At 41.7% G+C, this 16,947-nt stretch overlaps 1 protein-coding gene across 1 annotated transcript in view; it reads left to right on the top strand.

Moving 5' to 3' along the window:
• The window catches only part of RIPOR2 (RHO family interacting cell polarization regulator 2), a 124,688-nt gene that overhangs the window by 88,162 nt on the left and 19,579 nt on the right, over window positions 1-16,947 (top strand). Inside the window, exons 14-16 of the mRNA XM_066579440.1 lie at window positions 533-1,219; window positions 6,783-6,973; window positions 15,028-15,196. Of these exons, the coding sequence (XP_066435537.1) occupies window positions 533-1,219; window positions 6,783-6,973; window positions 15,028-15,196 (1,047 nt within the window). The remainder of the gene's footprint in view (window positions 1-532; window positions 1,220-6,782; window positions 6,974-15,027; window positions 15,197-16,947) is intronic.

Here is a 16,947-nt window from a genome sequence, read left to right as displayed (position 1 = left end):
ACTATTTGTTATTTTAGTGCATGCAGAATGAGTTTTACAGATAAACTATAACTCGGACGACTCCTTTACTAAACAGCATACAGAACTCCTTTCTAATTGTAGATTAGAAACTAGAATTTACACACTAATGTAGATATTCTAACAAGTGCTTGGGGTGCACTGGAGGTACACTTTAATTACACAGTCAATCTTCAGTCAGTTTATTGTTCTCATGCCTAAAATCTATTCTTCCTTGCCAGAAATTATGATTAAATTATGACATTTATGACAATCAAATATCATGACTTAACTCTTGAGAGGACAATAATATTAAATGTAAAATTTATTTTCCTTTTAAAATCTTCTCTGCTACCCATAATTTCTGGGCTTGGTGAGAAAAGGTTCCTAAAACTGTTTTGTGTGTGGTGTGGTTCTAGGAATGACTTGTCCTTTTTTGTCTTGATCGTTTTCTATAATGATTTATTAGCAGCAGTAGTTGTAGTGTTCAGCCAAATTAGAACATTATATAATTTATATGGTTTTTCTGTTTTAGTCTAATTTGCAAGATGATGTTTTCGATGGTGCCGTAGAGGAGAAGAGAGCCCTCTCCTTAAGTTTTGATGACTTGCCTAATGGTGAATGTACTCCACCCAGATCGACTCCCTCGTCTTCTCTGGGCTATTCCAATCCCGAAATCACCGTCACCCCACCAGAACATAAGCTCAGTGATCTGTTATCCGAGGAACCACAGAAAGACAGTACGAGTGCCAGCTCTTCTGCAGGCTCAGCTAGTCAGGCACAAGACTCGCAATCCATTGTAGAGCGTGCTAGTGAAACTGAAGAAACATTTGCAGAAGATAAGTCAGACCTCTCTGCTTGCCAAAGCCGCCTGTCCACTGTGGAAAGTAACATATATATTACTTCAAATGTCTCGGTGTCAATTTTACAAGACTCTGAGGAGGCCTCCGAGTTGAAGCCTGTGGAGCTAGACACTTGTGAAGGGAATATTACCAAGCAGCTGGTGAAAAGGCTTACTTCAACAGAAATACCTACTATTCCAGAGAGACTCCAGTCGGATTGTTCCACCTATAGTGAAGCTGAAACCTCTAGATCCTACTTGGATGGAACTTTAGAGGAGTCTTTGCAAGGACTCCTCCTGACACTCGAGCCTTGTAAAGATCAGTATCCAGAGTACAAAGAGTTGTACCATGAAATCACTCACCTTGAAGATGTCCTAAAAGTAAGTGAATGCCAAGCATCACTCTGTCTTTAGAGTATCTGTGAACGTACCCATGTATAGTAATTGTTCACATGAGGTTTGTGACACTGTATTCTGCAAATGTCTGATAGAATACAACAAAATAGCAATGGTAATTTGCTATATGGGACAGTGTTAAGGAGACCATGCAGACTAGACCGACCGCTGTCTAAGGTGTATGGTCACCTTTATTCTAATAGTCTTTATTTGGTTTTGTTTGCTTCCTAGTTTTCTTTTTCATAGTTTTTTGCTACTTCTGTAAATGGCCTTGATACCTGTAAAGGAATACGTCATCTCTCAAAGTGTTATCTGGAGACATAAGTAATAACAGGCCACGAAAGCCTGATAGAATAACAAAGAATATTTATCAGATGTTTTATCTTCAGATTTTTTTTATAAGTAATTTTGTGTTTTTAATTTGTTGGAGAAAAAAAGTTGAGAAATTCGTCTTGCTGTAAAATATGTGATTTACGGGTTTTGTTTACAGAAATATTTTGTTATAGCATCTTAAAAAGTATTTTGTGCATTCATAGGGTTTGGGTTTTTTTGTTTTGAAATGTATTAAAACCCACATGTTGCACAAGTCATGGTGAAGCATATACTAAGTGAGAGTATATTTGAAGAGGGGTTTAAAAGCTGTAGATTACACATGCTTTCTAATGTGACTACTTCTGTCCATTTACTTAGATTCATGTTTTATATTTCACAAAAATAAAATTGTTTTAATGCATGTTCTTTGCGTTTTTCAGTCCTTTTTCCATTTGAATGCATGTCTTGGTTGTACATTGTTTTGTGGAGTGAGTACGTATGTATTTTTTTTCTTTAATACTCACGGTATACAACTTGTATTTCCACATTATAATCTTTCGTTCTACTACTTCCTTTTACGTCTAATTATTTGTTGTCCTTGTCTTGCATTTGTTTTTTAGAACTCCTTATTGGGTTTTTCATATTTCATATTTATTCACCTCATATAAATAAAAACATTAAAGGGATATTCCCATCCGAGTCGGTCATTTCTGAGAATACCTGTCTGCAGGCAAAGGAGGCTGGGGTTATGGAAGCAGCCAAGATGTCTGTTTTGCGTGGTTTCCGTAACCCCCCATAGAGGTGAATGGGAGTTACAGAAACAGCTCAACAGTTTCCATAATCCCAGCCACAGAAAGGTTCACAGCATACAGAAAGCTATTCACAGCTCAGCCATGATTGACTGAGATGGGGATAGCCATTTTAACACTTGCATAACAAAAAAATAACACTATTCTTCATTTTCCAACTTTTTTCAAAGTTTGTGTTTGCTTCTGTGCATTGGGTTTCAAATGATGCTGTAGTAGACTTTAAAAGGAATGTTCACTCTGGATAACCCAATGGAGCCAGCTGATTGCAGGGTCCGCCATCTACTTCATTATTGCATGCAGTCCTCTAGATATTACGTGCGGTTTATGGCTTCAGCTTATAAAGGGCAGATCCTGTTAATAAAAAGAATAATGAATAAATAAAGAAGAAAAAAATATATATAAAAGAATAATCTTTCACTCACTGATGCGCTTTAGGGGACACATTCGTAGGAGTTTCATGCTACAGATTAATTGATAGGGCTTTGAAAAGTTGCGCACAAGTCACATGTGAATCGTAAAATAAATACTATGTGTTCAAAAAGCTGTGGTGTAACTGAAACTATTTTCTTCCCAAATCTATAGAATAAAAATGATTTTAATCTGAAAGCAAGCACTAAAATAGGGAACAAGTACAAACTAATAAGAATGTGTAATTAAACAGGATCGTATTTGCAGGGGTTGCCATTAGCTAAGATTTTTGCTACATATTTTTATGCAGGTTTTGGATATTCGCTTAACTACTATGATGTATATGGTTTGGATTCAGATATACTTACTATTAAATAGGAGCTGTCGATTCTCCTGACATGCCTGGTTTAGTAAATACTTGTATTGCTCATGAAATAACAAAAGGGTATGGAAACTGAAGGGGCCACTCTGGTGAAAACACTTTTTCCATCTCCTCCCCCCTCTTAGGCTGTCTGGGAGGGGGTGCATTGCATACCCCGCAGCGATACTCTGGCCGCGGGTAACGCAGTGCACGCCTTCCATAGCATTGCTATGGAAAGCGCAGCCCTCCTGTCCACAAGCGGAGAAGCATAGCAATTCTCCGCTTGCGGCCAGCAAATCGCAGCATGCTGCAATTTGTCGCGATTCTCTGCAGTGAGCCTATCTGACAGATAGGCTCACCGCGGAGATCTGTCTGCCGACTCCTGCTCCCGGGTGGCTGCTGCCACGGCAGAGATCCGCCGTGGAATATTGCAACACCCGTGCACAGGCAGCCTTACCCCTCACCTGATTTCCTTTCACTTTCTGAAGGTCTTCCCTGTGTATTGCAGTCACTTCTATGCACCACAGTTTTCTCAAAGGAATCCGATTCTGTGCCCAGCCGGCATCCGCGTGTACCTGTCATTTCTTCTTCTTTTCTGCGAAGTGCAGATTTTTTTTTTTTAAATCCCTGCTTTTCCCACGTCATCGTCTAGTAATGACGCGGAATCCGCGACCTTTCCGCGATGTAAATTGCGGAAGGGCTGCAGGTTGGATGGCTTCCATTGACTACAATGGAAGCTGTCCGCACGTAATCCGCTTAAAATAAAACATGCTGAGATTATTTTTTTTTTCCTCCACAAGCGGAAAATCGCTATGTATTTCTGCTCATGTGCAGGAAAGTGTTTTTCCATAGCATGTTATGGGCGGTATTTGCTTTGGAATCCAGAGGTGGACGCTCTCTCCCGGATTCCGCAATGCAAATATGTCCATGTGCAGCCAGCCCTAATTCTCATTACCTTCTATATTTACCCACATAAGCTACAGACCATCAGGAAGATAATTTGTAATCTCCTCTATTATAACTGTTTGACAGGAGCTGTGTGATCATCAATAACTGATAGGTGGGTCTGTGTCTCCCTCTATGCAGCCTCTGTAGTAGGATCAATGCAACAGCATCACACAGAAATTGATTAGTAAGTGAACACATAACCCCAAGTAAATCTAAGATGGTCAGAGCTGAGATCACATGACCATCTAAGGAAAAAGAGACCAGGAGTTTCAGATAGAAAGGAATAACTAACCAAGATAACACAAGCTCTGTTATATATACTGAGGGATAGTTTTATAATTAGGGCGCCCACCCACTGGCGTTTTTTTTCACTGCGAAATTCGCAGGTTTTATTTTTCTGCAGGGGGTCTATGGGACTTGTAATGTAAAAATCGCGATCGCGATTTTAGCTTTGCATGTCCCATAGCCCAAAGACCCCTGCAGAAAAAATAAACGCTGCGAATTTCGCAGTAAAAAAACGCTAGTGGGTAGGCACCCTTAATGGGGGGGAAAAAATCACCGGAGTGGCCCTTGAACAAAGCTAAGAAAGTGTTGGAAAAATTATCCTAGTCAGAAGAAATGACGAACAATAATTCGTTTTCATGCAAAAGACGTTGATTGCTGTCAAAAATGGGAAAAACGTTACAGTAGTATACGAAGTGTAGCTGAGTAAAACATAAGATTAAAATGATGCAATCATGGAGGATTGTCATCCATTGTGTGTGATGTTATCCTAGGAAGAGGCAAACCACCTAAAACAAGAGGTTTTTATTTAATTACATACACAAAAACATACACAAAAACTTGTTACTGACTAGCAAAGAATGAACCATGCTCTTCCTTTATAATATTTTTAGTGCCACAATGGAGAACCAAAGAGATCATCTCTGGACGCTCCCTGTAGCACAGGCTTCTTACTTTATACACAGAAAAAGGATGCATACAAAGAAGTTAGTGTCCTTTTAAATGGACACTTGTCTACAAAGTCAAGTTATACTAGTTTAATAGCTTGTGTGTGGCTTGTCAATCTTGTAATATATTTTTAATTTTTTGGTTTTGTTTTACCATTGTAAATCATGTGAAGTGCAGCCTCTCTGCAATCCACTGCCTGTGGTTAGGCATTCGGCTTCTCTTGCAACTAGCATGTTAGGACATCATCTTATAGGGGAGGGTCTGTCTTTATGGGCTCGGCTCCCTGCACTCATCCTGATCTCAGATCTGCAGTCAGTGTGTACACAATCTCTGCCTCTCCTGATGTTAGATTTATCTACCCTGCTTTGTGCACTTATCTTAATGTTGTAAACAAAGTAACAAAATTATTTTTGGATTAATCTTTATTAGCTGCTTTACTCACTGTTGTGTGTTTGTATGGTCACAGCACATATATAGAGCACGTATAGAGATCTCTAATTATGCTGTGACCATGCAAACTAACACAAGCTAGTAAAGCAGCTAAGATTAATCCAATAAGCATTTTTGCTGCTTTCCCTACAACATAAAGATAACCACATATACCAGGTTATGTAAATCTAACATCAGGAGAGGTGGAGAATTGTGTACATATTGACTGCAGATCTGAGATCAGTGTGAGTGCAGAGAAGCCAAGCCTTTGAAAACAGCCCATCCCCCACAGCTAAGAAGACATCCTAAGACTGGTTTCACTCAGCCGGATTGGCATTGCGGAATCAGAAACGGGCGTCCGCCTCCAGATTCCACAGCAAATGCCAATCATAGCATGCTAATTTGCTAGTTACTAGAGAAGCTGAATACCTAATAACAAGCAGTGGATTGCAGAGGGGCTGCATTTCACACTTGATTTACAGTAGTGTAACTAAAAGTATATAAGATTGATGAGACACACACAGGCTATTAGATGAGCATAAGCTGTCTGAAAAAATAGCGTCCCTTTAAATTAACCCATGCAGTACAAGATCTCCTGTAAATAGGGAATCCTAGTCCATAACAGCATATGTTCCTATGGTTCACAGCCTCAGCTCCCTTATGATTACTGATGACTACATCTACTGTAAAACCGTAACAAGGTGGTGAAAATTATTTCACAGTTTTATCAGGGTTTTCTTTCTCATACAGTCATATATTTATCCAGCGCTGTCTATTGTCTGTCCTTGTTCAGTGCCCCAAAGTACTCCTGCGGGATTGTTTTATACTGAATGCAACCGTTTGCGCTACTATTTCCCAAAAAGTCTCCAGACATTACATGGTTAAAGAGTTTGTCCTATCAGAGATATCCCCTTTCGGCAGCGACTAGGGTCAACAGCTGATCGTCCTGTTCCCGGCACCCTTGACAAACCACTCATTTTGCCGGGGAATCTCCGGCCAGCTAAGTGTTTCCGTTGCAGTGGCTGCAGATGAATGGCTGTCCTGTAACACAAGGATGAAGTCCATCAGAAAGGGAAGCTGCCTTTACAGATTGGCTCTCCATTCCAAGCAGAGGACCCCCCTCTATAACATACATATGGTCTTACAGGACATATATGAAGCAATTGTCTTCTTGGACAATTCTTCATATTTTAATAGGCTACACCCTAACTATCCAAATCTCACACTGTAATGCAAAAACCTACTTAACCAGATACAATGTAGTCTTTTCCTGCTCTTCTTTAGTCTTTGTTTAATGTCTGGTCTTCACTGATCCCTTCTACCTTTGCAGTGCAAGCCATCTGTAAACCGAAGCAGGTCTTCCAGTATAAGTCTAACTGTTGAGAGTGCTTTAGAGAGCTTTGATTTCCTGAACACCTCTGACTTTGATGATGATGATGTTGATGAGGATGGTGGTGGTATGGTTTGCAATGGTGGAGGTGCAGACTCAGTGTTTGCAGACACCATTGTGGAGAAGACGAGGTAAGTGGTCACACAGGAGTGTCAATATGTGTCTTTACATAGAAAATCCTGGTACTTACATGATTCAAGGAAGACTGTTCCAACTGCTCTGAGCCTACAATCACATGGTAGTGCCTACTAGTAAATAGTCCTGAGCACATTGCGGGCCTAATTTTGGTAAGCCATAACGGAACTTTTTTTTTAAATCCTTTCATAAGATGTTTTAATATTGGATCATAGATTGGTAAAGAACAAGCGGTAACCGGCTGAAAAAAATCTTCCTTGAATACAGTTTGGACCTTTAATGATGTTACTAACGTCTTCAATGTTTTTCCTTCTCTGTCTTTTCTTTTTAGCCCGTTGAGTCTTTGCAGTGGAATAAGCTTGTCAATTACAAATGCAATGGGCCAGACACGAGCAGCATGGTGTAGGTTTTGCTTTTGCATTGGCAAGATGTTTTTTTTCACTGCATGTTTTGTGTTCTGGCCCTTGTGTGCTTTTTTTTCCCCCCTGCTACATTATGTAATCCGGTGTCTCCGTTTTCATTAATGTATATTCTGTGTTGTTTTATTGTGTTGAGCTTTTATTCTTTTCTTTGCTGCCTAGCTTTCTGCAAGGGAGTCATTGATGATGAAAGACTCTGTCACCTTTTTGCCATAGCCTACATATTTCTATGGGGAAATATGGTATATTTATATGGTAATTACATGTTGACCATGTAATGTATATTCCTGCAGAGATTTTTTTTCCAGCAGATCTTCACTCCTTCTGACATCCATATGTGATATTAGCAATGCATATGATAAGGGGCTGCCACGCTGGGTAACCTCTTCAGTCACTAGCATTGTCCCAATATTCACAGCGTATGTTTTTCGTCCATTAATATTGTCTTTAGTGGTATTTTCAGCAATTTTCATAAATAATAGTATGTAAGTTGGTGATGCTATTTTTTTTTTTAATGCTTGCCAGACAGGCTCTGCTTAAGGGCCATTTACACAGGACGATTATCGCTTAAACTTCGTTCAAACAAACAAATTTGAGCAATAATTGTCTAGTATAAATGCAAAAAAAAAAATTTACTCTTCGTTGTCGAAGAGTAAACGAGTATGCAGTGATTATACCTACCAAAAGTAGTCCAAGGAACGACAATCTGTTGACAGGGTCATGAGTGCTCAAGGCTCATTGATGCACATGAGGAGTGATGGCTAGTCTGTCTGATCCCACAAAAGAGCAACTATTGCACAAATTGCTAAGAAATACTGGCAACAGTATAAAGGTATCAGAAAACACAGTGCATTGCTGCGTAGCTGCCAAAAGCACCTGCAATGAGCACTTGGGCTTTAGATCTGGACCTGCATGTATACCAGGCACAGCATTGTACAATGGTGTCTGGTATTGCAGCTTAATCCCATTCACACACAGGCCAAGTGACCAGTGGGCATAGCCAACAAAGAAGCAAAAAATCAGCAACCTAATATCCTGCTATATTCACACTGACCATTAAGCCTAATAATAGTCTGTCATTTCCTGTTCTGTAGAGAGAACTTTTCAGCAGTCATCTCATTATCATCACAGGCAGGAATACAATGAAAGGTAACGTACATGTATGGATAACACAGGATCTACCATTCATGAAAGTTGATGGTCACAGCTCACCTCCTCCAACTCCCTGCACAATGACCTCTGCATATGTCACAGTGCATGTATAGAGCAGTCAGTAGGTCCCCTCCTGACCTTTGTGTGAATGACACATGAGTTCTGCTGTAAAACAGTCTATCAAAAAAAAAAATTTCAGAGCCAGCGCATCCGTGTAACTTGACCTGTTTATTCACCCATTACAACGTTTCACTTCTCCTGAATCTTTCTCAAGCAATCAATAGAGCAAGTGCAACCATTAGGGGTCTATCTATCTCTCAACATCACATGTTATCAAGTATATATAAACACTAGCCAAATATTATATACAAACCAACCATATTTTTATACATAATAAAAGAGTGACCGCCAGAAGTAATGTCCATGCCGGCAGTTCTCCATTCACCTCTCCAGTGTCTAACACGCCTGTGCTGATACCGCACCACCATTTTTTAAGTTGTCAAGCCCATATCCGATATTCTGTAATATACAGATGTACATAAATGCATGCTTAAAACACCACCCATCCTCTACCTCATACTAGATAACAGGGAGAGAAGGAAATATACTGGGGCTGAGACCTGTTACTGCATATAAGTATCAGATAAAGTCCAGTGATGAATCCACATTGCTGAGGAGGAATATGCGTCTATATAAAAATCCAGGGAAGGAAGATCAGATCCAACACTGCAGGAGAAAAGCATGATATATTATCAATAATACTATTAATGTAAACCAATTTTCAAAGGTTTTCACTCTAAGGTCAGACTAAAACTGTTGTAATGCGCTGCGGGAGGCATGTGTGCGGCACACAGCAGGTACACAACGACATTGCATACTTGCTGCGTGCCACCCATCTCCATGTATTATCTTGGTCTGTATGCATGTGTAATACGCATCAAGATAGAAAATGCTGCAATTTTTCTTGCGAACGTGTTTTGTGCCATTCGTGTGATCGGTAACATGGCCGCCTGTTGGAGATTGGTACGGCATATTCCGTGTACAAAACCCGTACGCAGAATACGCTATACCAACACAGTCGTTTGAGCCTGGCATAAAACTAATGTTTGGCCATATTTAACAGTAGGACGTGTATAATTCAGACACTGCTGTTCTCATCACACTGATTCAGGGTTTCATCGTATCATGGGGGATCCTGCCAGCAGCAGATTCCAGCTGTTAGCCGAGTCGGTCACCCTGCATACAGCGTGTAGTTGTATTGTGTATGACTGCGTACGCACGCAGGTGGTCATGCGCTTTTTTTAAAATTGTTATTTGTATTTCCTGCGATGACACAGGCACCAGCAGCCTATATGCAATGTACTTGCGTATGGGCTGTGGGTATATCTGTGACCAATGAGCTCTATGGTCGCAGATTCTGCAGTAAAATGCTGCCTTTTATCTTCCTCGAGCGGATTATGCAATCTGACTCAATGTGAGCGGTATTGTGAAATCCATTGTATTTAATTGAACAGCGTACTACCATGGGTCATACAATCGCAGAATCCGCAATTCAAATCCGGTCGCGTGAGACCGGCTTTAATGTCATTTTTGGAAAATACATTTGGTAGCGAACCTCTTTCCTGAGTGCCGCCTACTCTGAATGTTCAGTTTAAAACGCCTCCTAGTAGCACATAAGATGCAAGTGATTTCAGAAGCCTTACCTATGTACTCGATTCCCTGGGACTTCCTCTAGAACGGCCTCTTTTGCGGTGTGTAATTTTCTCATGACCTCACATTCACATTGTACTATTCAAATATTACTAAATGCATACGTAACTTAGACCATTGTTTACCCCTTACGTATAACTCCATGTATGCTTAATGACAATACAAACACATAGAATTCTTTGTCAGCGCTGTGTTTCATAATAACGCCTTCTCACTAGTTTTTCAGGGTGAATTTACAGTTACAAATGAAGTTTTAGATTAGTTTTATCACTGAGTCATGTTTTGTTTTTGCCCACAATAGGAAAAAGTATTCAGTGTGTACATATACAGTATGTATAAGGCTAGGCTCACATGGGCATATGACTACTGCGTATTATTCTACACCCGTGTGATATGCGGTAATTCGCAGGCAATCAATTACATTGCCTTATACAGTTCTGCTCACATTAACATGCTCGAATTGCGTAATACGCAAGTGCAAAAAAGAACGCAGCATGTTCTATTTTGCCAAATATTGATGCGTGATAGAGCCCATTGTGAGATACCCTGTCATGCGCAGAACAATTTCACTGCCATACGCAGCAGTATAACAAGCCACTGCCAGCTCCACAGCGGTAAATCATAGCGTTTTACGCTTATGGCCATATGAGCCCAGCCTAAGGACTCGCTCACATTGGCGTATGTGTTCCCCATAGTACATGTATATTTATCATATGTATGATACACGGTGTTAAAAGTCCATTGATTTCTATTAGGCCACTCGTGTGAAAAAAAGCAGCATGTTCTATTTTGGTGCATATTACACGCCAATATAGGCTATGGGGATTTAACGTACGCAGCAAATACGCATGTTACATACGTATTTGCTGTGTGTACTGCGTATCATGCGTGTTAAAATATGCAGCCTCCATATTCCCATGTGAGTCAGCACTAAGTAATACATACCCATGCTATCACAGAGGCTAGATCAAATGGCTTAGGGCGCGGTCACACGAGCGTAGGCGTATTTACGTTTGCATGTGCGCAGCGTTTAATCGCCGGAAAGAACGTTTTTCGGCAATCCTGACCAGAGCTAGAAAGCGTATTATCGTTTGTTCCTACTTTGCAAACTATCTTTTCGGCCATCGAATATGCGTTGGCGCGTATTTCGGTCGCGTATGTTCCGTCTTTTTTTCGGGTTGCCGTTTTTACGCGCCGTAAAATCACCCGTGCGAACGAATACATTGGAAACCAATGCCTCAGATGGTCTCGTTTATACGATTGGGCGCAAAAACGCGCCGTTTATGCGCTCGTGTGAACGCACCCTTAATCGTATGCTCCAGATTTTGTTAGTGCTAGGGATGTGATATGAATATGAATAGACTAATGACTGCGGAGATAAAACATTAAGAACCTTCATCCTCTTGTAAACAGTCACTGAGTTGCAAAGTTCTACCCAAATTTGCAAAAAGCCATTAGAATCATAGTAGCCTAATGGGCTTTCGTGTGTGGAAACTAATGCAGAGAAACAATAGAATGGCTGCTCATAGCAACCAATTGAATTCTAGTTGCCATTTTTGATAGAAATTGTAAATAAAACGTAGTCCATTTATTGTGAGGAGGGTCATTCCCTGTCAACCGGACCAGGGGTCCCCACTCGACCATCTCCAATTTTGCTGAAAATTTACATGGATGAAATTCAACATACTAGCTCAACTTGTGCCTGTGAACACGAAAAATGTACTGTCAACACTCAGACAATATTTTATTTCTCTGTTTTCATTTCTATGTTTTCATTTCAGCATCACAGCTCCTGTTTTACCCCAATAGCTACATGAGAAACTTTGCAAAATCTCCATAGCTGTAAAATGCTGTAATTAATGTTGATTCCGCGGAAGAAATTGCACCATGTTCAAAGGGATTTTTCTTCCTTACACCAAAAAACACCAAAATTGAAAAAGATGATTCTTGTAGAAAAAAATATGCTCTTTCCAGTGGTATAGCAAAAAATAAATTTGGAGCGGTCCTGCATTGAGATATTTGGCTTTGAAATTAGGTTAGATTTGGCTTTTAAGTGTTTTGCACCGTGTTTGTATGTTAATATCTCCACAAATATCTGGGCCTTTGTTCTGATTTTGCAACAATATATTGTCATGCAGGTGGTTAGTGGACTGGGAAAAGCAGAACCTACCAACTGTTTTTGTTTTTGAGTTGTACAGTGTCAAAATTTGGCTTGCGCATTACGCACCATAATTTTGAAGACACTTTGACTTTAAATTGCGAGTCACATATTGTGCAAGTGTTGATAGTACATTTTTGCAGAACAACAGTAATCATTTGGTCTAAACGCACACCAATGAATAAACGATGAAAGAATTGTTCACTTTTTGTTCTTCGTTATTTTAAACGTCACTCACTCGTTCAAACGATAATTTGCTCATCTAAAAGGACCCTTAGACCCCTTTTACACAGGACGATTCTCAGACGCAGATGTGCCTGACAGTCATTCCAGTGATGATCGGTTTGGTGCTTTAACACAAGAGCAATCATTGCTTAGTGAATGGAGCGGGCTGGAATTAGCTCCGGCTGCCCGTTTTCATTCACGGTAAACAGGCAGTCGTTCATAGCTGGATGACTACCTGTTTACACGGGCCAATTGTTATGCCTGCAAAAACTGAATAACAAACTATAGGCAACCAAATTGTCATTCATCGTGCAGTCACTGCAAGCATTTACACAGAACGGTTATCGTTCAGATTCCCGTGATCCAGCGAGAATCAAAACAATTATCGGCCCATGTAAATGGGCCCTTTGTAGTCTGAAAAATTTGAGTATCTATTAGCCACAACCTTCACATTGTCAGTTGTTTATTGCGTATTAAGTAGATCAGTCATACAGGGTGATTCAAAAAGAATAGTGCAAAAGTAAAGCTGATTAATCCAGTTTCACATCTGCGTTGGAACCTTCGGTTGGAGGTTCCATCGCAGATCCGACTCAACATACCGGAAGCAAAAGCACTGCATGCAGCACTTTTTCTTCTGTCCAAAAGCCGGGCAGCTGGGAGGAAAGCTGGCAGACCCCATTATAGTCAATGGAGTTCGCCCGGCACTGTTCGGTTCCGTCCACACGGATTGCCATTTCCTGCTCTATGAATGGAAGAGGAAACCAGAATTCCCAGTGCTGATGTGAAGAGAGAGAAATAAAGAGATATAAATACAAAGAAAAATGGAGAAAAGAAATTCAGAGTAAGCTCCCAGTATACGAATGAGTTAGACACAGGTGTCTACATTACTGCAATTTGTGTATCAGTTATGCACTGAATGTATTATGTATTATGCACTGAATGTGAGGAAGAAAACGACCTCCTTTCACTGCCTTATTTAATATCTGGCTCTGTTTATTATTGCACACCTCACCACTCACAACTACAAATTGTGCCCAAGGGCACTGGCGTCCAAACAAAACAAATCACAATTAATTGCCAGCCACAAATAATAATAATAAAATTAGCGCTCACCATAGCGCTTTGTGGCGTCAGGATAGCCCTTTCTGGTGGCACAACATATGTCAGTTCATGCATAAATAAAGGTACATTTACACGGGACGAATGTCGGGCAGGAGCACGGGAGCGAGGAAATACAGGGTCGAGTGTTAGGCATCGTTTGCCCGGCATTCGTTCTGTGTAAATGGACCCTTAGGCCGCCTGCCCATGGGTAGGACGGAATATCGCCAGCAATATTGCGCCACGGGGGAGGAGGGGGGAGCACTATAAGGTCTCTGCAATGAGCCTATATAATAATGATAGGCTCACTGCGGCAAATCACAGCATGCCGCAATTTTAATCACGCGAGCGGAAAATTGCTAGGATTCTCCACTCGTGGACATCGGGCTGCGCTTTCCAAAGTTCTCCTATGGAAAGCATGTCATGTGAGCTCTGCGTGCGTCTTATCGCCATGGATCTCACAATGACAACTCGCCCGTGGACAGGCAGCCTATGGCCGCCTGCAGACGGGCGGAAATCCCGCGGCGTGATTTCCCGCGGGATTTCTGCTGCTCAAAGCCTGCATAGGAGTGCATTACAATACGCACTCCTATGCAGACTCGCAGAGCCTCGCACAGAAACGTCACTCACCCGGCCGCCGGCTCCGGTCTACGCATGCGCCGGCTGCTCGGCAGCCGGCACATGAAAGAGCCGGGGCCGCCGGGCGCGGGTGAGTACGCGCTCCTCCCTGCAGGCGATGGGGTCGGGTCCCGCGGCGAGAATCCCCGCCGCCGGATCCGACCCGCTCGTCTGCAGGCGGCCTAAATCAGCTTTACTTTTCTACCATTGTTTTGGGATAACCCTGTACCTGATCTTCAGTGCAGTGTTAAATGACACTTGAATCCATAGGAGTTCATGATCACAATGTTGCATATAAATATTTACGCTACTCAATCTTTGTTTACACACCAAACGTGACTTGTGGGCGCCCCGGGGTACTCTCCTCTGTGTTTGTTTGCACACTAAGCTTTGCTATTCTAGTCCGTGTCCTTGATCTAATAAAATATCTTTGACAATAATGGGGAAATATAATCATTCCGGTTTCTGATTTCCTCCAGATCAACTTCTGAAATGTCTATTACTTTAGTAAGCCTGCAGCATTGAGTGTGATGCATTAGTTATAGGCTGGTGATCTTGACAACACACAGAGCTATGCAACTCTCATTAGCATGCAGTATAGTGTTAGTAGAGTCCATTATCTTAAATAGAGAGCGGAGATGTGTTCCTGCTAAACTACATGCTTTTACAGTTACAGGTCAGAGCACCCAGAAGCCAGGGGCCACTTGAGCGAGGCCTTGACTGAAGACACAGGGGTTGGCACTAGTGTTGCAAGCAGTCCCTTGCCGCTCACTACGGGCAATGAGAGTCTGGACATCACGTTGACTAGGCATCTACAGTACTGCTCCGAGCTCATTAAGGTGAGATTTGATGGAATTAAACGGGTAAGGGATGTTGAGTTCCGTCCATGTTGTACAATAGGTGGGTCACTGGAAATGTACCACAGGGATCTTCAGTATTCACTGTTGGCTTTTGATCTGTTCGGAGAAAAATGCATTTTTATAACTGTATTCGAAAATCAGTGCAGTTGTTTGGAATTTTATTGACTTCCATTTCCATGCCCTTTTCAATAGTGTAGGAGCCTTAAAAAATAAATAGATTTTAATTTGTCAAATTAATGCAAAAAGGAAACTTTTTCACATAAGTTTGGCATATAGAAATCTACGAGTATGTCACAGTTTACCTTTGGATCCTTTTTTTGCCATCCAATATGTTCTCCAATAACTCTTGTGTGAAAGGGACCTTAAAAGTGGAGCTTCACATTATGGTTTCTACTAGAGATGAGCGAGCATACTTGCTAAGGACAATTGCTCGATCGAGCATTGTCCTTAGCGAGTACCTGCCCGCTCGGAAGAAAAGCTTCGGCTGCCGTCGTGAGTGAGAGGTGAGTTGCGGCAGTGAGCAGGGGGGGAGTGGGGGGGGAGAGAGGGAGAGAGAGATCTCGGCAGCCGAAGCTTTTCTTCCGCGCGGGCAGGTACTCGCTAAGGACAATGCTCGATCGAGTAATTGCCCTTAGCGAGTATGCTCACTTATCTCTAGTTTCTACCCTTGGCCTGGTTTTTTATTTAGACAACCTTCCTCAACACCACCGAGTTTTGATTTTCTTACCTACCTGCTTTTGATTTTGGCTTGTAATGCAAGGCTTGCACAGAAATAGGACAGGCCACGACTTTGTTACCGCACAGAGTTTCCATGAACAAAATCACAGCAGTATGCATAGGATTGCATACACGCATGCAAATCCTATGGCAGCGTGCAACGACGGAAATTCCATGTGGACTCTCGCTGCAGAATTTTCATCTGTGGGCATTGGGCCTTACCCTCCGTGGGCATTGGGCCTTACCGTCATGTAAGGCCGAATGCCCACGGACGGATTATCACAGTGGAAATCGCGGTCAGACACCCACCGCAATTTCCGCAGCAATGTCCGACCATGGACAAGCTGTATAAAACGATTCTCCTCTGCCCATGAGTGGAAATCAGCTGCGATTTTTCACTCACGGGGGGAGAATCACAGCATGTTCTAAGTTGAGAGGAAAAATGCACGGACCGCTTCTATTGCAGTCAATGGAAGCCGTCCGTCCCGTGATACTCTGTGCTGTGGGCACAGCGGAAGTATCGTGGGAATCTGCATCATGCTCTGCACTGCGCCGCCTCGACGGCTGACACTCTCGCGGCGGAGGTACTGTTATGCATACCAATAGTGGTTGTCCCCTTTCAGTATCCAAAATATTGTAGACCAAGGCTATACAGAGAAGAATAAATGGAATATCAGAAGACTTCACACAAGTGGGCAACTACTGTATGGGATATTGTTAGGGAGAAATGCTCTTTACGGTAACATTTGTTATACTTCACTGTGAAAAAGGAGAGCCTCATATATATTCATGTATTCACAATAAAAAGCACACACTTTTTGGGCTAACCTTTTTCAATGTACCTTTCCTACAATATATGGAGATAGTTAAGAAGATCCTCAATTCTGACCCATAACTACTAGCCAGACCAGAGAACCGCTGCAGGGCTCACACAAGTGTAGGTTTAACGCGTATTACATGGGAATGTTATTAAATGCTCTGTATCACTTATCATAGTATGATGAGCAAGCAAT

The sequence above is a fragment of the Eleutherodactylus coqui genome, chromosome 9, assembly GCF_035609145.1.
Source record: "Eleutherodactylus coqui strain aEleCoq1 chromosome 9, aEleCoq1.hap1, whole genome shotgun sequence".
In the NCBI taxonomy this organism is placed as follows: Eukaryota; Metazoa; Chordata; class Amphibia; order Anura; family Eleutherodactylidae; genus Eleutherodactylus; species Eleutherodactylus coqui.
Note: the sequence above shows the minus strand (reverse complement) of the source record. Positions and strands in the feature narration are given on the sequence as shown.